Here is a 25,814-nt window from a genome sequence, read left to right as displayed (position 1 = left end):
AATATTGCAACCCTTTGGGATCCACTGTCCTGGGCTTAAGCTTTAAAATCCACACCCTTAGGAGAAGGGGGTTCTTATTTGTATTTTTTAGTGGAATGACATCTCTACTTTATTCTGATTTATTCTCTTTAAGGGGAACTTAGGAGAAATTGAGTAAAGCTGATTGGAAAATGGCAGTTAGCCTGTTTTTACCACATACAGACATTTCAATATCTCTATTCAATGTAGCTTTGCTTCATGTTGTTCATAAGATAACAGTGCATTATAGATGCTATATTTTTAGTAGTGGACCCTTCTGTATCATGCAGAGAGATTAATTTTTGAAATAATACAAAAACTAGAGAACAAATTAGCCTAAAAATATTGAGCTTTGTAATGACCCTCTCACACAAGAGCTGACTCTTACATAAGTTTTTTATTTTTTAAGCAGAGTCATTTGGGTGGGTGGGAGTGAGATAAAACGGCAGTTTTGAAATTGTTTCAAAACTTAAAGTTTTAAGGTAACTGCTTTTTACACTCTGAAAAGCTGATAACTTTTTTCAGTGCTAGTGCCACTTTGGTGGAAAGTTTTCAGCAAGGAGGCATTAAGGGTGTTTAATTAACTACAGATAGCATCACATAAATACTTGACAAACTACCTTAGTATTAACAGAATCTGGTGAATACTAGCTTTAAAGTGATGTCTAACATGAATTTTTACCATGACAATGCTCATTCTAGTAACCTTTTATTAGTCCTTTATTTGTTGAAAGCGTTTATCCCTTGCTCTAACTTCAAAATGTAATGGAATCTTTCTGCAAGTGCAATTTGGTATTAGTATGATTCATTTTAGACCTTTGTTTAGAAGAGATTAGTTTCTAAAGTATCAGAAAAATGACCAGTGGTAGTCTCTTTGACTATCCTATGGCCTGGCCTTGGGTAACTTGCTATAACACGAATATCAATTTATGTAGATACTTCATTTTCTGTTATTCTGAAAAGTAATTTGTAAAACTCCTAGCCTTCTTGAGTGTTTTTAATTTAATTTTGTCTTCTCAAATTTATCTAGATCTGAATATTGTGAAGATAATGCCACCAAAGTAGCCATTCAGTGTTTCCAGGGTCAGTTGAAACTGGTAATCGGATAACTCCTGGGAACTCCTTAGCAGATGTTAGATCAGACATAGTCAAATGACAATGGAAAAAGTACTTGATATTAGGATGAGGGTAAATTACAGTTTAAGGAATAATTAGCATCACTTGAACTTGAAAGTAGTGTTACACTAGGGACTAGTGGTCTGGACTAAAGCTAATGCAATACATATAGAATGCTAAAGGATTAAAAAGAACACTTCTCAGAATGGGCATTTAAATACTTACCTGAATGTCTAATATAGTTGTCCCTGTTTTGAGGCAATAAATCCTAAACACCTGTCAAAATAAGACCTAACAAAGTTTTTCATAGTATTTGAGATGCATGAAATTTCAAAACAAGCTTACTCTAAATTTTTTATGGTACTAGTTTGATATGTATAGTGGTAATTCATTTAACATTTGTTCATGAGGACATATTAATGCTGTTCACATCTTTAAACTTAGCATGCACAAAGGTTATTTAATGTATCATCTGTACAATATGTCAAGGAGACTTAACGAGAATTTCTTTATCCTATGCATTGAATGTAGTTTATAGAAGTTGTGCTGTGAGGCATGTTCCTCTTGCTTTTGAACACTGGAATTGAAGTTTTAAAGAATCTCAAATCCAAACATCACAAGACAATTGCTAAGGCAATATATATGTTTAGGTTAAGGAACAACAGGCATATTTAATTGCTTCTGTATAATGTCTAAATAGAAATGAGTTTTGAAGGATTATCCTTAAGCATTACAATTAGATACAGAAAAATTGATACATTCCTTAAAAATTATAGATCTTTAGAGATAGCTCTTGGAATACTTAAGGGTATATGCAGTCCTGAAATTTAATAGGGTGATACTTAGTGTTGAAATGTCTTTACCTTAGAACAAATCAAGAAGCCATAGGGTCTTTCCTCTTTCAGTATAGGTTAGATGGAGAGTAGATGAATGGAGTTGATAATTCAAATACTGGCATTGCCATTTTCTTACATGTTAGTTTTTAAAGGTAGAATTATAATACTTTGAAAATCTGTTACGACTTTTTCATCGTATAAGCATACATTATATTCAGTTAATGTCTTGGGCCTAAAATCTGAGACCAGCAACTTAGTTTTATGTTAATATGCTCTTAGTTATATGAACTTAAGAAGTTTCTCTTACTTAGGCAAAAAAAAAAAAAATCTATCTCACACAGGACACTTGAAGTTGTTAAATATTTAGATAGTACCTTTATCCCTACTTTATAACATCATGAATTTTTTTTAAAGGGAAAATTATATTTCCATTTTAGATTATGAGATTCTGATATCACTAAAAAAATCTAACTGGTAAAAAAAAATCTAACCTAAGAAATGAATAGTTCACTTTTTTTTTTAAAGATTTTTTTTTTTTTTTAATTTATTTACTTGACAGAGAGGGCACAAGCAGGGGGCGCGGCAGGGAGAGGGAGAGGGAGAAGCAGACTCCTGCTGAGCAGGGAGCCTGATATGGACTCGATCCCAGGACCCTGGATCATGACCCGAGCTGGAGGCGGATGCCCAACTGACTGAGCCACCCAGGTGCCCCAACAGTATTGGTCACTTTTTAAATAAATAATGATTTAGAGCCATAAAAACAATCTTTTATTCCCTTTTTTATTAGGATCTGGTAATACAGAAGTATAAGATGGCCCCTTCAGAGTTATCCAAGTTCTCCTATAAATATTATGTCCCTCTAGCACAGGTGAAATAACTTGTCATGTAACTTTTATGTAGATCATTGTTTTCAGGTCTCACCTCTTATATTTTACCTTAGTTTTGTACATTAGCCTGAAGTTAAACTATGGTGAAGTATAAAAGATCTTTGGTTTTCTATTAGCATTTCTTCACTCACTGGGATAAACTGAAGAAGTTGACTGAAGTGTGGTCTTCCTGACATTGGTGGTGAGGTGAACGGATTCTATCTGGAGTCCTTGGTCTTTCTCAGGCCTTTGTGGAGCGTTAGCTCATAATTTCTCCCTGTCCTCCCCACCCCAAGTTATATACACTGTTAGGTGAAAAACTCTTGGTGACTGAAATATTCTTAACTCCTATTTCAAGTGAGTAATCTCATATAATGAGCCAGTCCTGAGGCCATGGCCTCAAAGCCCCACTGCCAGTGTATAGGTGGGTTTCCATATTATCTGAACAGCAGTGGACTGAGTGGAACATGAATCCAGCTGATTAGTTTTATACTAATTATGTGTTACCCAGTAGTGAGACTGGGGGTGGGGGTGGGGGCGGGGCAGTAAGGGGAAGCAGTGGGATGCCAATTGTCATATGTTTAAAATGGATGGGAATATAAATAGTTACTATCTACTGAGCATCTCTTAACCTAATTAAACTGTGGGGATAAAACAGGCAGAATATATTAGGCATTCTCAATTGTTATCTAGCATTGCTGACATCAGTGTTGGAAGGAAAAATATCAACAAAAGTCGGTTGCAAGAAGGAATTCGAAGACACAGGATTTAAAAAGTGAAAAGCATAAATGTAAAAATATTATCGAATACTCACACAAAACAAGTTTCTTTGCTTTAAGCAACACTAATTTTGAGTAGGGTGGTGCTTTACACACATTACTCCTTTAAAAACCTCATAACCCCTGACTTCGGTATCTTCAGGAGGATCAGAGTTGTCTTGCCCTGGGTTGCACATGTAGTTATGCAGCAGAACCAAGTTACAAAAACCTTATTTCCACGCATCCTCCCCTAAACCTCCACCAACCACCCCCTCATCGACCTAATCCCGACCTGGATTTGAAATTAATTTAGTGCTATTAAATTTTGGGACAAAGGGATCTTCCCTATGGAATTGAATCTTGTTACTCCAATTAAGAACAAAAAACAGCTAAGTGGTTTACTTCACAGTTGGAAGGCCATGAAGAATTGACTTGTACAGAACTAACCCCCGGGCAGCTTTACTCTGCGTACGCCTATAAGCCACCAGAGGTAGCCAGAAAGTGGACGGAGCCCCGCGGGAACGGGAACCCGGCCGAGGCGTGCCACGCCCGGGCTGGGCAGCGCCGCCGTTCGCCAGCCCGCCGGCGCAGTCGGCGCAGCCCGCGGCGGAAGCAGGGTCTCCGCCCCCCCCCCGGCCCCCCCGCGGCGGCTCTCGGGCCGCGGTTGCCCGAGCCGGCGGGCAGCTGCCTGGGCGACCATGTTTGGCGGGCTGCGAGGGGACAGGCATCCGGTACCGGAGTTTTATTCCCGGAGAAGGCGGTGGGACGGGCAGGCCGCTTCCCTGCCGGAGGTAAGTGCAGCCTTGGTCGCCCCCACCTCCGAGGCCGCCGCAGGCCTGCCCTGCCGCCCCCTCTCTGACCCCGCGGCTCCCGGGGCGGCTCCCCCTGCCGCGGCCCTGCCCTCAGCCCCGGGCGAGCGGCTCTCCGAGAGACGTGGCCCTATTTGCCTACAAAACCAAGACTAGAGAGGTGTACTCGGCCAAAGGTCAGAATTGAATTCTGGCTTCCTACCCAGATATTTAGATGTTTATGAAAGTTCCTCCTCAGCATCTCTAATTTGGTTGGTTGCAAAATAAATAGCCCTCCTGCGCAGAAAGCCGTCCTGCTCCGGGCGCGATGCCCGGGAAGGAAAGGCTGGTGGCTTCGTAGCTACCACTACTGAAAAGGTATGCTCGTCCTTTGCCTCCTTCCCCTGAAGGGCGGGGTCGGTGTTAGAGCACGCTCCCTGTTTTGAATGTCTTATCTCCTCTCCTCCGCTGAGGCTCCCCTGGGCATCAGTTTACTGTGGTCTGAGTCCCAATTCATAAATTGCTCTGATGAGCCTCGGGATAGTAGTGCAGACTAAGTGAAATGTCCTTCCTTCCCTTCCTTTTCTTCCTCCCCCTCTTCATCCCTCTCTTCCTTCTTTTCTACTGAAACTACACCTGAACACAAAAATGATAAAATCCTGGCTTCAATTAAAACAAAACAAAACAAAAGCCCACAACACAACATTTGAAGATTCTACATCTTTACTGAATAAAGAGCAACAAGTGGCAGTTGTTAAAAGTTCATTGTGAGATGTGTATTGTAAATTGAATTTTTAATATTTGCTGCAATCATTTCATTTTACAGCAGTTGGGATTGCGATTGGGGATGTGGTACTGGAAAGATGAAACCAGAACTCTTGAATTCAGAAGGTAAATTTTATTAAAACTTTATTTTAGCTTTTATAAAAATTACATGTGCTTGGGGTAAAAAAAAAAAAAAATCAAGCGACATACAAGAGTATAGCGAGCAAAATAAATATCTGCTGAAATCCCACCATCTAGAGAAAACCATTTTGGTGAGCGGCCTTCCAGATACCACTTTCTGATAACATTTATCAGCTGCTTCCTATGTAGCAGACACTGTGCTAATCAGTTTGCCAACCCTTTGAAAAAGCTGCGTGTTCATCCACTTACAGATGAAGAAACTAAACTCAAAGGGTTAAGCAATTTAAAGAAAACTAAGTGACTTAGCCAAATAACACAGCTCACAGGTGACTAAGATGATTGAAATCTAGGTCTTTTTGGCTCAGCGTCCATATATTTTTTTAAGACTTTATTTATTTGAGAGAGAGCACGGAGCAGTGGGAAGGGGCAGAAGGAGAGGGAGAAGCAGACTCTGTGCTGAGCAGGGAGCCGAATGCGGGGCTTGATCCCAGGACCCTGACCCTGGGATCATGACATGAGTCGAAGGCAAATGCTTAACGGGCTGAGCCACCCAGGTGCCCCCAGAGTCCATATTCTTAACTACTTTATAAAATTGCCTCTTTGAGTTACAGAAATACAGTTTTACATTAATGAGACCGTATTATACTTGCTCCATAATAGACAGTCAGTTCTCCAAGGTAAAATTACTAAATTAGAAAAAAACGATTTTAATCTCCATTGAGAAAATACTGACTATTAAAAGTGCATAACTTGGGTCACCTGGGTGGCTCAGTCGGTTGAGAGGGGTCGGTGTTAGAGCACGTTTCCCTGTTTTGAGGCTCAGGTCATGATCCCAGGGTCCTGGAATCAAGCGCCACATCGAGCCCTGCAGCGGGCCCCCTGCTCCTCAGAGAGCCTGCTTCTCCCTCTCCTCCCCGCTTGTGCTCTCTGTTGCTATCTCTGTCTCTCTCAAATAAATAAATAAAATCTCAAAAAAATTAATAAGTGCATAACTAAACAAACAGTACTAGCCGCTATCTGCTGTGTACCTATTATGTGCCAGATATTTGCATGTTTTCTGATTCTTAAACAGCCATGGAAAGTGAGAATTAATACCTCCATTTTCTTTTATTTATTTTTTTTAAAGATTTTTTTTTAAAATTTATTCATTTGAGACACAGAGATACAGAGAAAGAGAGAATGAGCAGAGGGAGAGGCAGAGGGAGAGGGAGAAGCAGGCTCTCTGCTGAGCAGGGAGCCCGATGCAGGACTCGAGCCCAGGACCCTGGGATCATGACCTGAGCCGAAGGCAGACACTTAACCATCTGAGCCACCCAGGCGCCCATTTTATAGATGAAGAAACAAGGCTCAGGGAGATTAAGCAACTGACCCAAAGTCATACAGTCAGTAAGTAGCAAAACTGACATTTTGAGCCAGGGTTTGTCTGTTGCCAAAGCCCTTCCCACCATATACACTGTCTCCCTCCTTTAGACTGTAAGCCCCTCAGTGGCAGGAGCTGTCTTACTCATGTTTGTGTCCCTAGGATATGTCTACAGAACTTCACAGAGTACACCCTCACCAGGTGTTTATTGAATATTTCAGTAAACCAACTAGATTCAAGTAGAGGAAGGCCAGAGGCAGGGGACCAGTTAAAAAGCTAGTTGTGGGAGGAACACAGATGGCTGTAGGGGTACAGAACCGTGAGTCGGCTTGAAGTCTTGTAGTAGGAGGAACAGAGAAGGGTGCAGCACTGTGAAATACTTCAGAGTTGGAACTGACAGGATTTTGGGTAGAATTGATAAGATGTGAAGGGAGAGGGAGAAGAGAGGCTCGCGCTGATTCCCAGTGTCAGGCTTGGGTGATTGCGTAGCTGGGACTGCCCTTCACCTATATACAGAATAACAGACAAAACTGGTGATGTGCTTGAGGTTACTGTGACATATTCACAATGGTCTCTTAGGCCATTGGATAAATGGGCCTGGAGATCAGGAAAGGCTAAGCAAATGTACTTTATAGTTATATTATAAATATAATGATATTTGATGTCCAACAGTTTAAAGGCTAAGCATTATTTTAGAGTCAAAATCAAAAGTTTACATTTCATAGAATATTTGTTTCAATATTTCTGAGTTGTTTGTCATTTCCAAAGTGGTGATTGATTTCAGTTTTTTGTTTGTAGATGTGTCACAGAAAATTCTGTCGTGTAGCTCCTGAAATATCACACTCAGTGAGTGTGAGATCGACAGTGAGAAAGAAAGAGCTTTGGGATTAGACAGCCAAGATAAACACAGGAGTCAAAGTACAAGTTAAATGCATGTTAAAATACCAGAAAATGTGGATATAAATTTTAAGTGCCAACATTTTCATTTTTCAGTCTTCATGTATATTTAAAGGCCATCTCAATCCTCTCTCTCTCTCTCTCTCTTTTTGAGAGAGAGAGAAAGAAAGCAGGCATGTGTGGGGGTGGGCGGAGAGGGAGAGAATCTCAAGCAGGCTCCATGTCCAGCACAGAGCCGAGCAGGGCTCGATCTCACAACGCTGAGATCATGACCTGAGCTGAAATGAAGAGTTGGATGCTTAACCAACTGAGCCACCCAGGTGCCTCTCAATCCTCTCTTCCTATGGTGAAAGTTGGACCATACTTTTTACTTACTGACCTTTGTAAATGAAATTAATTTGCAGTATATTTCAAACTAATTTTCAGTGCTAATTTAATGGTAACCCACCCAAGTGTCACTGTTTCCTGTATGCGCCTACTAATAAATTCACAGATTATCAATTTCACACTGACTTTCTTACTCATAAAATATTCATATTCATAAACTAGTTTCTTTTGGTTTATTACCAAATTATTCTTTAAAAAATGGCTTGATTGATTTCCACTAATTTTGGAGAATATATGTGTGATGGTATGATTTAAAAGGTAGATTATATGACATAATGTTGAAAGGCCAGACACAAAAATGTAAATCTATAATTCCATTTATATAAAAGTTTAAAATAACAGGCAAAAAAAGAACTGTGATGATAGAGGTCAGAATAGTGGTTACCTTTGGGACATTATCAACTGACAGGGGGTGGGGAAATGTATAAGAGAACCTTCCAAGGTGCTGGAAGTGGACTATATATCGATCTGGGTGGTGGTTACATGGGTATATACATAGTAAAAAATTCATCAAGCTGTCCACTTAAGATTTATGTACTTTACTACATGTTAAATTATACCACAATTTTTTTTAAGGTTTTATTTATTTATTGACAGAGACACAGCGAGAGAGGGAACACAAGCAGGGGGAGTGGGAGAGGGAGAAGGAGGCTTCCCGCCGAGCAGGGAGCCGGATGTGGGGCTCGATCCCAGGACCCTGGGATCATGACCTGAGCTGAAGGCTGATGCCTAACAGTTGAACCACCCAGGCGCCCCTATACCACAGTTTTAAAAAGCAAAAAACCAAACCAAACCAAAACAACACACGAAGTCCAGACTGTGGAGTACACAAAATGGGAGCAGTTAGGAGAGAGAGGGAAAAGAATGCCATGAGGAGTAGATGGGTGACTGCTGTTTTGTGGTGGAGCTGCTCTATGTTTCAGCAACTCAGCATGGCAAATCTCAGCGTATCAGGATTCCCTTGGGACTCCAGCTGCTAAGGACAATCCTAAGGAAGAGGAAAGCAGACCTTTGTATGTTTCAGGCCAGAGTTAGTGTTTGGATTTGATGGAAGTGCAGATACTGATTCGCTTTTAGAGTCTAAGCATATCCCATCACAAATTAAAATGTGAGAGGACTCATGAGCCGGAACATGCTTTTTTTTTCTTGAAACTGTGTTTCAGAGACTTATGTTACCCCAGTTACTGGTGATGGTACAGGGCAGAGGCAGGGGAGGCTAAGAGGAGCTGGTGGTAGGGGTGGGAGCAGTGGAGGCAGAGGGAAGGCCTGTTCAGTCACTGCACTCAGACCTGGTTCTGTTTAGTATGCTCCATCAACCTTGACTGAGCATGTATAGGATGGGATTGCATCTATGCTCTAGAAAGCCCCTCCCACAGTAGCGTGGAGGGGAAAGTTAGAACTAGGGGCGCCTGGGTGGCTCAGGTCATGATCTCAGGGTCCTGGGGGGATGGGGCTCCCTGCTCAGCAGGGAGTCTGCATCTCCCTCTTCCTCTCCCTCTGTGCATGCTGGCTCTCTCAAATTTTTTTAATGATCTAAAAACAAACAAACAAACAAACAAAAACAAAAGAACTAGGGAGACACAATCAGGCAGCGATCCAAGGGGGAAGGGGACTAGGACCCGGATGAAGACTGGCAGGAGAACAGAGTCAAAGACCCGCGGTAGAGGTACTGGGAGGTAACTCTGGCCCTGCTGAAGGAGGGAGTAGTTGGTGAGACTGGCTGCGAGAGAGGGCAGGAAGCACGAATGTCCCAGTCACTGTGTGGGCGATGATATTGCCCCTTGAGATAAGGAGGGAGGGAGGGCCAGTAAGTTTGTGGAGGGGGTGAAAGGTTACAAGTTGCTTTTGTAGATATGCAGAATTTGAGGTAGCTGCCCGTGAGACTCGCAGGTCAGTAGGCAGGATTTTGGCCCTCCTGAGAGAGGCCTGAGCAGAATTAGAGTATGGAGTGAAATGACAGAGGCCAGAACCCTAGGAAATATGTACTTTTAAAAATTATGAAAAAAAATTTTAAAGTCATTTTTTTTTTTAATTTTAATTTTTAAAAAGATTTTATTTATTTGTCAGAGAGAGAAAGAGTACAAGCAGGGGGGAGCGGCAGGCAGAGCAGGCAGAGGGAGAAGCAGCCTCCCCACTGAGCAGGACCCTGGGGTCGCGACCTGAGCCGAAGGCAGACGCTTAACAGACTGAGCCACCCAGGCGCCCCTAAAAGTCATATTATTTAAACAATCAGAAAATACCAGTAAGCAAAAACAAAAAAGAACTTTGCAGTCCCACCCAGCAAAGTAAGAGTTAACGTATTAACATCTTATTATATAGCCTTCTAAATCTTCTATATGTGTACTTTTAACTTACTACATTCTGCATTTCCGTTATCTTTTTTTTTTTTAATATGTTCAGTTAGCCACTGTATTATTATCTTTTTTGTTATGGCAAAGTTGTACATATGTACTGAAAACAAGTACATAAATGTACAAAGTTGAAAGTGAAGATTCCACCATTGTTCTACCCCCAAAGACCAACAGTGCACCAATGTTAAGGGTTACCACCTTATTTTTATTTGTCTTCAACATACTGGTTCCATTTATTTTATATCTGGTGACTGAAAATTCCAATATCTAAAACCCTTGCTTGCAGGTCTGATTTTTTGCTAGTTTTTTTCTTATAGCATTATTAAAGTTTTATAAATAATTGTAAACATTTAAAACTTTTTATACTGGAATATTTCCAGCATATACAAAAGTAGAAGGATGATATAATGAACTCCCAACATTCTCACAACATAGCATCAACAGTCATCAAATTAAGGTCAACTTCATATCATCCACACCCCATCTCCTCCACCCCTTGATTATTTTTAAGCAAATCCCAGACATCATATCATTTCATCTATAAATATCTCAGTATGTATCTCAAAAAAATAAAGCATTGGCTTAAAAAAAAACTTACTATTTATGCAGTTACAATATAAATGGTAATTTCTTTATATCATCATATATTCAATTTGTATTCAGGGGTCTGCTATCATGCAGTGTTTTATAAGTTTCTTCCAATCAGGATCCAGATAATTTCCATACATTGTAATTGGTTTGATATGTCTCTTAATCAAGTGTACATGTCTTAAAGTTTTATTTTCACGTGGCTCCCAGTAATAGTGGACAGGCAAAGAAAGAGGAGCTAGTGAAAGAGAAAGAATAGTTAGAAGGGTCAGAGAAAAAGCGCTGGGACCCATAGGGCTTTGAAAGCAAGAGGATGGAGTAGGGAGTGTCAGCAATGTCAGATGCTAAAGAGAATTTAAGGTGAGGCAAATACTAAAAACAAGCCTTTAAATTTAAGGATTCAAGTTAGGATTGCTGGGGGGGGCGGAAGGGGCCCCTAGGTTGAAGCAGTTTCAGGAGGCCAGTAAGGTGGAAATCAGATAACAGTAGTTTGAAGAGAACATCTGAGATAAATTTCAAGAACCTAGCAAAAATAGAGTACTCTTATTGGTGACTTTGTGAAGAAAGAAAGAGATAGTAGGCTTTTGGGGATCCAGTGCTAAGGGAAGGGGATTTTTGTTGGTTTTGTTTTCAAGGTAGGAAAATCTCAAGTTTGTTTTGGGGAAAAAAAGAAATGCAACAGAAGAGAAGGAGTGGGGAATGGGGTCAAGAGCACAGAAAAGATAGCAGCGCCTTCCCACTGAGTACGGTGGAAGGGAGGTGACACAGACAGGAGGACTGGGACAGTTTGAAGGGGTGGTTGGGTATCTATGCTGCCCTTCTTACTGAAAATAAACCAGACCCTTCCAGGCTCCTGTTAGAAGGGGAATCTCTTGGTAGCAGTGCTATGACCCTAACTCTTTCCCCTGAGATTGCTGCTCTCCTTAGGGCCCATTCATTAGTTACAATCACCACAGCCACCACTGGGCTAGGGCCAGGGCTGAGGAAAACTGCATTCAGCCAAGTACCTTGACCCAGTCCCCAAATAGGGCCATTTACTGAAACCCAGGGGAGGTGGGGGCAGGGAAGGCTTCCCAGGGGAGGTGATATCTAAGCCAAGACCTGAAGAGGAGTAAGGGATTGGCAAGGCAAAGGGAGATTTGGTTGGGGAGGAAGAGAGTGCATTCCAGGCAGAAGGCCCAGCATGTGCAAAGGCCCAGTCCTGAGAGGGCCCAGGGCATATTTGAGACTGCAGGTAGTTCAGGAAGCTGGATATAGGGTTCCAGACAGGTGTGAGTAGAAGATTTAAACCAGGGTAAGATCATAAAAGGTCTTGCATGCAATGTTGAGGAATCTGAACCTCACAGGGGAGCCACTGGGAGGGTTGTTTTTTTTTTTAATTTTTAAAACTTTTTAATATATTTTTTAAAGATTTACTTTTGAGAGTGTGTGTGCGAGCAGGGGGAGGGGCAGAAGGAGAGGGAGACAGAGAATCTTAAGCAGAATCCCCGGGAGCAGGAGATCAGTTAAGAAGTAGTTGCAAGGCGCCTGGGTGGCTCAGAGGGTTGAGCATCTGCCTTCGGCTCGGGTCATGATCCCCGGGTCCTGGGATCAAGTCCCGAATTGGGCTCCCTGCTTCTTGGGGAGCCTGCTTCTCCCTCTGTCTCTCATGAATAAATAAATAAAAATCTTAAAAAAAAAAAAGCAGTTGCAGGCATTCTGTTGACAGATGATGGTGGCTAAAATTAGGAAGGTGGCAATGGGAAGAGAGGGAAGTAGACAAATTCGAGATGTATTTAAGGATTAAGTGGTTAGTGGGCTGCAAGGGCCACAGGTGATGGAGAAACCAAGGATGACACCATTTTGCGGCTTGGCCACCTGGTGGGTGGTGGTGCCCATTTGCTGAGATGGGGGAGTAGTAGGGAGTACAAGTTAAAGGGGAATGAGTTCAGCTCATACTGAGTTTGAGATGTCTGTAGGATGCCCAAGCGAAGGTGTCCAGTAGGCAGATGTATCATTTTATAAGTCTGCAGAAAGAGCTGAACCTTCACTATAAAATTGTCAGTTATCAATGTTAGTGGAGTAGATGAGATTACTCAGAGGAAGTGAGAAGAGGAACGAGATGGAACCCTGAGAAAGGCTCTCATTTAGGGAACATGTCCAGGAAAAGGAAAAGGAGCTTTAAAAGGAGACTAAAGAAAGAACAGCCAGCAGTGGGGAAGAAAATTTGAAGTGTTATGAATCCAAATAATTTGCTTTTGCATAGTAACAGCTTGATCTCAGGGACATTCGGTTTTTAACCCGTCAATTTCAAACCCTGGGAATCCCTTCTGGAGTTTTAGTCTTCTTTCACATGGGGTAGGCCACCTTTTTACACCCACTAGCACAGACTTCTAGGTATTCTTGAGTTCAGAGAAGATGATCCCTTTCCTCTTCCCAGCCTTTCAGGTCTTCACCTCTTTCCTGAATGAGTGACAATGGAAATCTTACCCTTCAGAGAAGACCTAGCTAGCTCCCTATGTCACAGGCAGATCTTGCCTTATATTTGCAGATTATACCCTGAGAGGGATAACTGTATCAGAATATAAGATACCCATAACCTCCACACAAGAAATGGACACACACTAATGGGCAGGAAAGGATGGTCATTCTTTCTTTTCTTTTTTTTTTTAATGTTTTATTTATTTATTTGACAGAGAGAGACACAGCAAGAGAGGGAACACAAGCAGGGAGAGTGGGAGAGGGAGAAGCAGGCTTCCCGCGGAGCAGGGAGCCCGATGCCCTCTATCCCAGGACCCTGGGAGCAGGACCTGCGCCGAAGGCAGACTCTTAACAACTGAGCCACCCAGGCCCTCCGGTCATTATTTCTTTTTTTTTTTTTAAAGATTTTATTTATTTATTTGACAGAGAGAGACATAGCGAGAGAGGGAACACAGCAGGGGGAGTGGGAGAGGGAGAAGCAGGCTTCCCCGCGGAACAGGGAGCCCGATGTGGGGCTCGATCCCAGCGTCCTGGGATCACGACCCGAGCCGAAGGCAGACGCCTAACAACTGAGCCACCCAGGCGCCCCATCCGGTCATTATTTCTTAATAGGCAGTTAAGGAAGAGACTTTGAAGGGGGGCCTGAAAGTTCAAAGACCTAGGGTTCAAATCCTACGTCTCTCACTGACTAGGTGGTTATATTTGTCAAGTTACTTAGCTTCGCTGATGATCAGTTCCCTCATCTATAAAATGGAATAATAATGCTTTGTGAGGCGTAAATGAGGGTGTTGCATAATTCACCAGCATGCATGCCCATTTCTTATTTGTTAAAGAGGGAATACCTTTCTTCACAGGCCACCTCTGGGTTGGCCCATGAGGCAGGCTTCCTTCTAACACAGTGTCAGCTGTCCTACTCTTTCTTGTTTCAAGAGCCCCTCCTCACAGCTGGGAGAGAGTCAGCAGCCCGCCTGAGTCTTTGCCAAGGTCATTGACTCCCCTGAGGATATACAGCTGAGGAAACTCAACCTCCAGGAGCTCCAAACTCCTCTTGTCTTTCCTCGGGGCCTGAGAGAAGACTCTAATAACCACTGAGGAGCTCTAACTTGTGTGAAAGCCAAGGGTGGTCCAGCCCTCTGCATTTTAGGGATGGGTTCTAGGGGAAAATATGATTCTTTTCCTCATTTATTTCAGGGCAAAGGGAAACGACATGATTATGTTGTAATACTGGGAATGTAACAAAATGTGGTCTGAGAAAGGCCCAGATTCTAAAGGGGTTGCCAGATGGAGGGGGAAATGGAGACTGCAGGAGGGCACAGAACTAGCTCAGACTGCGGTTTGGGAGCCAATCAGAGGTACGATTCTAGCTTTCAGTTATTACTGAAATAGCTTTCAGTTATTACTAGTGATGCTTTGTAGTGATTTCAAATGCACTGTGAGCATAGTCCGCCTGTAGAGCTACAGCAGCGCACTCACAGGGAGAAATCCTCCTCACCAGGCAAGCTAGAGAATGACTTGACTCAAGGGAACAGCCGCTCAGAATAGCGGGAAGTAGAGAAGGCATGTCTGAAGGTCAGAGAATAAGGACTAGAAGCTTAGCAGTAAATGTCAGACTATTGGCGAAGGACAGGCACTTAGTGTCTTATTTTAAGGTTCTCTCATCTCAAATCATCTCGGGCAAATAGGGCAAGACACTTTGAATGATAGGGATAGGACTGAGAAGAGGGTAGGAGACAGCAATTTCATTTGGCAGTCACTAAGATTGGGTGTATCTATCTTCTCTTGTCTTCTAGAGAAAGAGAAAAGAAATCCTGGGAGAGCTGGTGACCTGTGACTTCCTTAGCCTGGGGTAGGAAAGTTAACAGCCAGTGGCTCGTAAGTGGCCAAAACAGTGTGATGATCCGAGGAGAAATGGGAAAACAATTTTGTGTTCTTTTTTAGGATGGTTATATGAAGGAATCTGCACAAGGCATCTAGCAAGGAGAAATGGCTTCAGAGAGCCATTAGAAAATGTCTGGGGGGCCCCTGGAGGGCTTAGTCGGTTAAGCATCTGACTCTTGATCTCAGCTCCGGTCTTGGTCTAAGGGTCGTGAGTTTGAGCCCTGTGTTGGGCTCCATGCTGGGCGTAGAGCCTACTTAAAAAAAAAAAAAAAAGTCTGGATGTTTGGGAGATTTGATTATTTTGTTAAAGGCTGTCCAAATGGTCTGTCAATATAACATATCAACCATATAGTGTTTTCTTTCTATGTGTCTCTATCAACTTTTTCTTAGTGATGCAGGAAATAAATCAATATATTCTTATTATTAAAAAGAAACACCTCAAAATGGAAGTACACAGATTGGAAGATAGACCTCTTTATCACCATTTCACCTCTCTGCCCCATCTGATCCCCCGTCTCTCTTTGGCAGTAGCCGTCATCAACATTTGGTATTCTTCCATTTCTTTTTTTTTCCCACCCACCCCCTCAGTATTTCAGCATACTCTCCCCACTAAATACCCAATCCTTGGAGGCATCAGAAAGAATGAAAAGCTTAGAAATCATCCACTGACCAACGTGGTGCCAATGACCTTAAAAAAAAAAGAGTTGAAAAATGCAAAGGATCATTTCCTTGCGGTGACATGATGTACATGCTTTTAGGAGCTAACTTATTCTACAACCTGAATACTGCTAGGAGGTTGGCAAAAACTAGAGGAAGAAAGAACCAAACTGATTAACTTTATTATTCCCATGGGAAAGTATTTCTCTAAAATGATTACTTTGTGGGTAACATCAGTCAAAGAAAATTTTCAAAGGAAGTTGTTTCAAAACTGTTGTGTCAAAAAAAAAAAAAACCTGTTAAAATACACAAAACTATTGTGCTGGCAAGGAGATGAAGAGAGTAGACATGATTGATATCCGTCTTTAGAAAATGAGTAAAGTCTGGGGGAAATGTGCTTCTATTACTACACCTGCACTTAAGCTTAGCAGAGAGACATCAAACTGTGGGCAGAAATTAAGCTTCTGGGTCGTGTTACCACTGTGGCATTGTTTCAGACAGAAAAAGTGAAAATCATAATCCACGGTGGGTTTCGAAACCAATGTATTTGGTAGACATCCCAGTTTTCCCAGAAAATGTACTCTCTGTAAAGGCAGGAACCACATTCTGCTGGTCTTCAAAATGTTTTTCTTGGCTTTTCTGTTAAGCATTTGCTGATATTCCCGAGAGGTTGTGCGTGGACTCGAACAGACACCATTTTCTTTTCCTGTCAGAGCAATGTGTGACACAGAGTATGGCCTCAGTATCTGTGTGTTTGTTGCTTAGTCATGGTCCCTTCTTAGCCCCATTACTGCTTAGTAAATGTTTGTATGACCTTAGAATTTAAGAAACCCTGAGTTAAAGAAAGGGTCCTGAAACCTTCCGTGAGATAGTCAAGAGTCCAGCGCAGCGACAACAAAGATGGCAGCTCAGGAGGCAGGACTGCCTGGTGGGTATGCGCATGGCTCTGCGTTGAGAGATCCTGGACCCCAATCCTGGCTCCGACACGGGCTCAGTGATCTTGGTCACGTTACTTATCTCTTTCCAAGCTTTGGTTTTTCCGTGTGTAAAAATGGCCATACTAGTAATATTTTCCTCGTAGAGGCACTGTGATTGAACAAGATTGTGCCTAAAAGCACTTGGTGCGTAACAAGCGCTCAGTAAATAAAAACATCTCTCCAGACCTCTCATGAGCTTTCGGTTTCTTGTGAAGCTACTATGACATTTTCAGATGGAAATGTTTTGTGTATGGTGGTGTTCTGGAGACCTCGGATATGTAGAGGCTGAACGTAAAGCCTGAAACGTTCATCTCTTTCTAGATGGTTGTTCCATATGTAAATAATGTGACTCGAGTACCGCAGTACCTCAGATTCCCCTCAGGCGCCACTCATAACATCTGCAAGTCCTAAGATGCCATGAGCTACTGTCCTGAGAGGATCAGTCTTCCCCCGCCCCGGGGAGAGGTTAGGGTCCTAATTTTCTCCTTTCTATTACAGTTTTACACCTGCAATAGAACTGAAGGAGAAAGGAAAGAAAGGCAAAGCAATACACTTTGCTGAAACTGACGGTCCCGCTTCAGACAGGTACCTTCACTTCCCAACTGTGGCAGTGCTACTGACCGCTCTCAGCAGAACGGCTCAAGTTGTCACAAATTCTTTTTTTTTTAAGATTTTATTTATTTATTTGACAGAGACACAGCAAGAGAGGGAACACAAGCAGGGGGAGTGGGAGAGGGAGAAGCAGGCTCGCCCTGAGCAGGGAGCCCGATGCGGGGCTCGATCCCAGGCCTGGGACCATGACCTGAGCCGAAGGCAGACGCTTAACGACTGGGCCACCCAGGCGCCCCCACAAATTCTAGAAAATATCATTCCCATTATCTGAGGTTGATATGCAGATACCTTTTAAGGAAAGAACATGCACTGTTTCTCAATTATGGGAGGTGTTACAATAGTCCCTGCAGATGTATCCCTGTGATAATTTGGCTCATAGCAAATTTTCAACGTTTTATACTTTTTTAAAAAATCTGAAAATGGTAGCTACACCATGAATGAATTATCTAAAAGGATGATTAATTGGTGATTTAAATGATCTGTTTTGGATGGAATTGGTATTTACGTTTTATATCAGGCTTTTCTCCTACCCCTAGCCTGGTAAATATAATGTTTAATAAAATGCATTCCAGAATTCTCCTCCATTAAACAAAACCCTTTTTTGGGTTTTGACACTCATGTTCTCCTTACTTTATAGTAAAAGTCTCATGTACCTCAGGATCAATTAAATACAACTGAAACCTTTCAAACCACCACTAGAGACTGTTCTATTCTAAAATAGGTTGACAGATAAAAAGTTTGCTTCAAGAGACGATAAGTCACCTAAAGCCTTAGAGAAACGAGGTCAGCAGGGCAACGTGACACTACATGATGCTAAATGTGAGTAACTGTTTCATCATCTTCACATATCCTATCTGGAGTGAATCTCTGACACAGCCCTTTGTCCCTCTCTCAATTGTCCGTCTTCTCTCCTTTCAGTTGTTGCTTTGTTTTTGCTACAAGATACTGAGATGCAGCGGATCTGTTCTTTTACAACATTTATGAGGTATGTAATGCTCATGAGACATTTTAGACCTTTTATCCTTAATTTGAAGCAATTTTAACTGATAAATGATGACAAATCTGGTTTTTGGAGAAAGGACATGGGACTGGCTTTATGCAAGCCATCCCCTCAGGACTCAGTCCCCAAGACTGAGACCAAAGACAGGAAGCCAGAAGTCACAGGAGCCGAAAAGAAAGTCCCAGGGCAAGAAGTATGGAGAGCACGTTGTCAAAGTCCCATAAAGACTACATTATATTTATATAATGGTTAGAGGGTAGACTCACTTACTGAAGATCAGTTTTCTCCATGTTTGGAGCCCCCGCAAGTACTAGGTGTATGACTCTGGGTGAGCTTCTTGACCTTTCTAAGCCTGTTTCCTCAGATACAAAATCGGAAGTAATTGTGTCTCAGTCTGGCTGAGAGTCGGTGTTCAATGAGAACTGGGTACCCAAGATTGGCAGCCCTCCCACATTCCCTCAGCATTCAGCGAAGGCTGCTTGTGGCAAGCACCTGAAGCTTTATTCCACAGCAGGAGCACACTCAGCCTGACCATAGGGCAAGCTGGGAGCACTGTCAGTGTCCCAGAAGCAGCCTTCAGCCAGAGTTGTGCTAGATGGAGAGTTGGTACAAAGATATCCCAGCCTCCTTCTGTCAGGATAACTCAGAAGTTTTCTGCACTGTCTCCCAGAGCCCCCCACAGGACTGAACTGCATTTATCCACAGGGATAATGAACTTGTTAACACCCGCTGTGTGGGCTTCCTTCCCTTTCCTGTCTTGCTTCCCCAACCCGCTACTCAAGTTTCCTGTGAGCACTTCCTAAGTAAACTACTGACTCTCACATCTTTGTCTCAGAGTCTGTTTCTGAGAGAACCCAGCCCAGGACAGGTAGTTACTAACGTTGTGAAAAAAAAATCTGCAATGCTCATCTTCATCCGGTTGTCAAGGTATAGTTGAAGAAAGAATGCCAGTAAGAATTTGCATTTGCTAGAAAGGAAGCAGCAAAAATCTTGTAAGAATACTTAGATAGAAGACTTTCTAAGAAGGCTTCTAGTTTTAAAAGAAATGAGATGGGATTGTGAATCAATGCAACCTTTTCCGAGAGCAAAACTGTGAAACTTTAATATGCTGTACACCATGCCCTAGCAATTTCACTCCTAGGAAGTTACTCAGAGACGTGGCCACAAGGATAATTACTGCAGCAATGTCAATAGTATTTTTAAAAGAACTACATATCCATCAATAGAGGACTAGTTAAATAAAATACGAGCTATAGAAAACTTTATCCAGCTTTTAAAAGAATGAGGAAAATTGATACATAGTATCATGCAAAGAGGTCCATGCTAAGCAGTTAAGTGAAAAAAGCAAGTTGCAAAGACTTGTATATATATAGCATTATCTTCTTTGTTACCAAAGAAAATTTTAAGGCATATATTCATGCATATGTATGTGCGTTGGTGGGGGAAGACCTTATATGTAATTGTCTATGCTTTGAAAAGTTTAGGAAGGATTCATTCCACTCTTAGCAGTGGCTGTCGCTTGGAAGTAGGATGGTAGCAAAGAAGTGAGAGGACTTTTTACTTTACACATTTGTGTACATTTTTTAAACAGTGGAAAATATTATTTGTATAATGAGAACTTCTTAAAAATTAAAACTAATTGATAAACAAAACTGTAATTTAGTATGTGACCCCCTAAAAAGTTTGGTTACAAAAGTCAGATTTCTTACATCTTCAATAGTATAGTAGATAGAATTTTAAATGGTAAATTAGTTGTGTGATAGGCATGATAACGTGTATTTCTACTTATTTTTATGTCATGTGCCCACATATTCTTATAAAAAGTTTTATGTTTGAAATATGTTTATACTATATGTTAACTCATTAGAATTTAAATAAAAATTTGAAGAAAAAATAAATATATTAGCATTCATTTCTTTTTCTTCTATTTTTTTTTTTTTTAATTCTTCCCTTAGGAATAAAAATCTTGACAATTTCCTCATGGCATTGTTGTACTATTTATCTCATTACTTGGAAAAAAACTCACTGGAAAAGAAACCCCAAAGCTATATGGTGTAAGTAGGATTTTGTAGTGCACTTTAAAGTTTTATTATTGCCAGTATGAAAACTAAGGTAAAGAGATGATGGAAATTTTTAAGTTTTTGGAGTATACGAAAACAAACATTTGGAGTTCATGGGAGGAGTTCATCAGTTTTTAAAGCTCACTGAATAATTCAAATGGTTTTTCTAGCAACAAAATATTCCAGATAATATAGACCAGCACTGCCCAATAGAAATATAATGAGAGCCACATATGTAACTTAAAATTTTTCAGTAGCTATATTTAAAAAATGTAAAAGAAAGGTGAAATTAATTTTAATAATGTGTTTTATTTAATGCAATGACTCAAAAATGTTACTGCAACATGTAGTCAGTATTAGAAAGTTATTGATGACATACTTTACTTTTTTTTTTGTAGTAAGTCTTTGAAATCTGATATCTATATTACACTTAACAATATACCTCAATTCATACTAACCACTCAGTAGCCACCTGTGGCTTCATGGTTACCATATTGGACAGTGCAGATATAGATATTGGTTCTATGCTTTTTATGCTTATGAAATTCTTGCTAGGGCTTTTGTAAGCATCTAATGAAAAAAACGAAGAATTAAAAAAATTAATAGATATGACCAAAATGATATTCCATATCACAGAAGAAAATAAGATTTCTTAGGCTACATAGGAAGAATTTAACTGCTTTAGGCAGAGGTGGCTCAGAGCTGTACAGGGCAAGAATCTGGGAACTCAGAGTCCAGAGCAGAACAATGCCTCTCAGGCTTGGTGACCTTTGGCAAGCCATGGAACTTTCCAAGTGCCCAGGCTGCCCTCCCCGGTAAGTGTGGAACCGATCCAATGATTCAGCTGTTAGAAATGCTGTCAGAGTCATCAATTTGTTGCTTTGGAATGTTTTTAAAGTGCAGAATCCTTGTGTACGACCAAGCAGTTTGAAAAACATTTTATGGATAGATAAACGTATCTGGACAGCAGTTTCGTAAAGAACTGGATAAGTAGTTCAGACGTTGCTACTCCAGTGAAGCCATCACGGTATACCGCATCTGTGTACGTCGGCGCTGCGTTCACGGCAGGGCAGCCCAAGATCCTGAAGTGCCTCTGTGCTGGCAAGCACAAGGGCTCAGCCAGCTGGAGGCTCTGAAGGTTTGAGGAGTCTAATCATCCCCCCAGAAAGAACTGATTAGACTTTGGTGGCAGCACATGAGCTTGTATTTTATGTGGTGTTTTCTAATTCTGAGGGTTACTGCTAATCTAGCAGAGACATTTGTTTCATTTCTTAATTTAGAGGAATAGATAACAGAGAAAAAGGTTTCTTAGTTGTTTTTGAAATACACTAACACTTATTAGAACACAGTGGTATAAGGTGGACTTTCTTAGAAGGAAATCAGTTACGGAATGACAGAAAAATCCAAGTCTTAAAATGATTGGTTCTATGGTGTGATTTTTTTTTTTTTAAGATTTTATTTATTTATTTGACAGAGAGACAGCGAGAGAGGGAATACAAGCAGGGGGAGTTGGAGAAGGAGAAGCAGGCCTCCTGCTGAGCAAGGAGCCCAATCAATGTAGGACTCGATCCCAGGACCTTGGGATTATGACCTGAGCCGAAGGCAGATGCTTAATGGCTGAGCCACCCAGGCGTCCCCTCTGGTGTGATTCTAAAATAATAAGACTAACGTTTCGCTTTCAGGGTTCCAGTGGTCAATTAGTGTACTTATTAATAGAAATAAATATAGGTTATATTGAGATATCTGGACTTAAATAACTTTAAGAAAAAAATTGATTTCAGTCAAACTAGTGAGGTAGAACAGGGATAATAGTAGTATCTACTTTACAGAGTTATCATCCAGATTAGATGAGATAATCCATATTATCTTAATGCAGAGGTTGCCGCTTGGGAGGAAAGCCTACAACTTGTGAGAGGAGAGCTGGGAGGGGTACAGAGGTACACGGTGGTGGTTTTAGATGATTAAAAGCCCTAATTCCGGAAGAAGAAGCCTTATCCCGATTTTACAGAAGAAGCAGCTAAGGCTCAGAGAGGTTAAGGAGCTGACCAGAGAAGACTTGTCTAGTTATGGTGGAGCTGAGATGGGAGCCCAGATCCATCTAACTCCCCAGCCTCTCAGCCTCTGTGCAGCGTGTTCGCCACCTGGTCCCAGTCAGCTGAGCCCTCTTATACAGAGTTTATCCATTTGTAATTAGGATTTGTAGCTTCTGTACAAAGGCAAAAGTATGCAGTTTTTAAAACATAAGTATTTTTCAAGTTATTACATCTTCACAATTACAATTTTTAATGGTGGCGTAACTTTCCGTCAGGCTAATGTGTGTTAATGGACTAATTGACTTACCTATTAAGAGGCAGTATAGTACGTACTGTGCTTAAGGGTGTGGACTTTGGTGCTGGAATAAATCCTATAGGGACTCAAATGTTAAGTTAATAAATGTCAAGTCCTTAAACAGTATTTGGCTGTATTACTACAGCCTGCATTACTACTCCTTTTTCCCCTCCATTTTATATATTTTTGGGAGTTGCCAGTTTTCCTGATAGACAAGTAGGTAATAACTGAATATTATTGAATATCTTCATGCATTAGATTTCCCCCTTAATTTTGGATAATTTATTTTAAGAAGGATAAATTTCCAGGAGAGATTATTGGACCCAAGTTTATGGTCAGTTGTATGGCACTTGAAATTATTATCAAGTTTTCCCCAAAGGATTATACTTGTTTTAAATGCCAGGCTCTACGCAGACCTACTGAATCAAGATCTTGGAGAGGGGATGGCACTAGGAATCTGCACTTTTAGCGAGTATCCCAGGCAATTCTTAACATATATTTAAACTTAGGAGCCAGTGGCCTAAAAGATTCAAGGCATTTTTTCCTTGTTTTGTTTTCAACAGCAAAAGAGACGTATTGACTACTGGCAGCTCTGGCAACACAGGGGTGAGGAATAAGAGAGGGTGGAGGTTGCTGAAGGAAACAGGGAGACAGGCATAGTGATGGGGTTTGGGGTGCAGATGGATGCAGATATTTGGGTTATATGAAATTTGGGCTTTTAAAGTTGGAACTCACTTTATCTATTCCAGAAACTTATTTTATTCCAGTGACTCACAAGCCTTCTCACTGCATGTGGTAACATTTTGTGCTTTGAAATATCTCTATTATCCTTAAGCCCCTTCCTCCACAGCATATCCTCGTGTGGTCAGTCTAGTGGTTAACATCAGAAGGGGCAGTAATTTGTCCCTGTTGTTTAAAGTGCATTTCATGGGGTTTAAATCTTTCTGAAAATTAAAAGGCAGATAAAAAGCCAATGACACTTCACTTTTCTTTTTTTTTTTTTAAAGATTTATTTATTTATTTATTTGAGACAGAGAGAATGAGAGACAGAGAGCATGAGAGGGAGGAGGGTCAGAGGGAGAAGCAGACTCCCTGCCGAGCAGGGAGCCCGATGCAGGACTCGATCCCGGGACTCCAGGATCATGACCTGAGCCGAAGGCAGTCGCTTAACCAACTGAGCCACCCAGGCACCTGACACTTCACTTTTCAATAGCAGTCACTGGAATGTATTGTTAGCAATATTGTTTCCTACTATACTGTACTGCAAAAACTCTAAAATTTGGCTCCAGACACGCTGTAACCTATGAACAGGTTGTCTTTTGGAAAGTTCATTTGCAATTTATTTGGAACTGGGGCAGTGTTTTCGCCGGGAAGCAAGGTTATTATAATTGATGCCAAAGTTCCCAGAGGAGTGGTCCACACATGCTTCCTCAGCAAACACAGAACTGGGAGTAGGGAAGCATTGAGGAGGTCAAACATTGAGCCTTCAAACTTAGTAGTAACATCAGGAACCCAGGGGAAGCTGAAGGGAGAGAGTCTCCATGGCTCTTTTAATAAAACAGCAGGGAAATGGGCTGCTAGCTGCCTCAGAAACCAGTGTAGGTAATTTGTCAGTTGAGCTGTCCTACATAAATTAGGACAGCCTATATGTAAAATTAAGGACACATACTACAAAGAATCTATAAAAAAGTGAAAATTCACCATAAACTCAAGATGCTGATTACAATGATAACTATCAAAGGGCTTGGAGGCCCTCCCTTTGCCATAGCTCAAATTGAATAAAAGAAAGATAAGTGAGATGTGTTGACTCACTCGTATTTCTTTCAAAATAGTTTACACTTCTGACTTTTTGCTAATTAGTATTGGCATTTGCCCAAATGAACCCAAATGATCATTTTCTTTTCAGGGGCCTTGTAGAGAAGAAAGAGATGGAATTGGTTATAAGTAAGTTAGAAGCGGCGCAGAAATACTTGGCCCAGAAGTACTGCATCCTCGTTCTGGGCTTGGCCATGCCTGATAAGCATCACATGTGCTGCGGAAAGTAAGTGCACACTTCACAGTTTCATGAGATCTTCACTTGTTTATGTATTCATATCCAGAAGACCCTTAAATTTGACTTTTGGTGCCCTTGTGAAAGTTTCCATTTTGGTTGTAGAGAATAATTGGGCTCAGGTGAGACTCTGCCCCAAACACATGTGGTGTCTTGTTTGAGAAAGCCGAGTATGGGAAGAATCCCAGAATCTACACTGCTTAAGTTTAAAAGACTTTCCCCTCAGGATATACTGGCTCAGTGGAATCTTGCTCTCAACCTGGAAGGCTTCCTGCTTCCGGGCCCCACGGCTGCCTAGGGCAGGAGGCCTGGTGATGGGCCAGTGTCAAAGGGGGCGTTGGGTGTGTCCCCTGCCCTTCTGCTGCTCATTGTGCAGCAACAAGAGCTGTGGGTACAAGCTAGTAAGGTGGGGGTGAAAGATGACGTTTGTGTGGAGATAATCTTTGCCCTAGAATGATAGTTTATATATTACTGTAATTAAGTTTTAAGTGTCTTGTGGGGCACCTGGCTGGCTCAGTCAGTACAGCATGCACCTCTTGATCTCTGGGTTGTGAGTTCGAGCCCCACATTGGGTGTAGAGATTACTTTAAAATCTTTAAAAAAACTAATGTGTCGTATCACAGGAGGGTTTGGAGACATTGAGGGAAAGCTCTGATCCTTAAATCACGCACCGCCCCCCACCCCGCCAATCTCCTTCTCAGAGTGGTTTTACAACAGGCTCAAGAGCCACACCAAAGCTGTGGCCAGAGCTCTTATTTTTAACTTCATAGAAAAAGCACAGAATTCATGGTTTCTCTCCACATTCCCCACATTTTCAAAATACAGATATTTCCATATGCTCTGTTTATGTTCTACATTTTCTGTGTACCTTATTCTGTTATTCTGCTTACAGAATCTCATCTACCACTTTTTTTTTTTTTT

General features: G+C 41.5%; 1 protein-coding gene across 3 annotated transcripts in view; it reads left to right on the top strand.

The window, feature by feature from the left end:
- The first annotated feature begins 4,218 nt into the window (after window positions 1–4,218).
- The window catches only part of PPP1R36 (protein phosphatase 1 regulatory subunit 36), a 31,062-nt gene continuing 9,466 nt past the window's right edge, over window positions 4,219–25,814 (top strand). Inside the window, exons 1-7 of one of the 3 annotated variants that reach the window (XM_081830381.1) lie at window positions 4,219–4,385; window positions 5,209–5,273; window positions 15,124–15,177; window positions 18,177–18,274; window positions 18,374–18,440; window positions 20,411–20,509; window positions 24,750–24,884. In XM_081830381.1, coding sequence (XP_081686507.1) covers window positions 4,293–4,385; window positions 5,209–5,273; window positions 15,124–15,177; window positions 18,177–18,274; window positions 18,374–18,440; window positions 20,411–20,509; window positions 24,750–24,884 — 611 coding nt within the window. In that variant the 5' untranslated portion in view covers window positions 4,219–4,292. Of the gene's footprint in view, window positions 4,386–5,208; window positions 5,274–15,123; window positions 15,178–17,341; window positions 17,429–18,176; window positions 18,275–18,373; window positions 18,441–20,410; window positions 20,510–24,749; window positions 24,885–25,814 lie in introns of all 3 variants that reach the window. The other 2 variants (XM_081830380.1, XM_081830382.1) reach the window with 2 other exon arrangements.

Source organism: Leptonychotes weddellii, chromosome 9 (genome assembly GCF_054177405.1).
Source record: "Leptonychotes weddellii isolate Sample4059 chromosome 9, ASM5417740v2, whole genome shotgun sequence".
NCBI classification, from domain to species: domain Eukaryota; kingdom Metazoa; phylum Chordata; class Mammalia; order Carnivora; family Phocidae; genus Leptonychotes; species Leptonychotes weddellii.
Note: the sequence above shows the minus strand (reverse complement) of the source record. Positions and strands in the feature narration are given on the sequence as shown.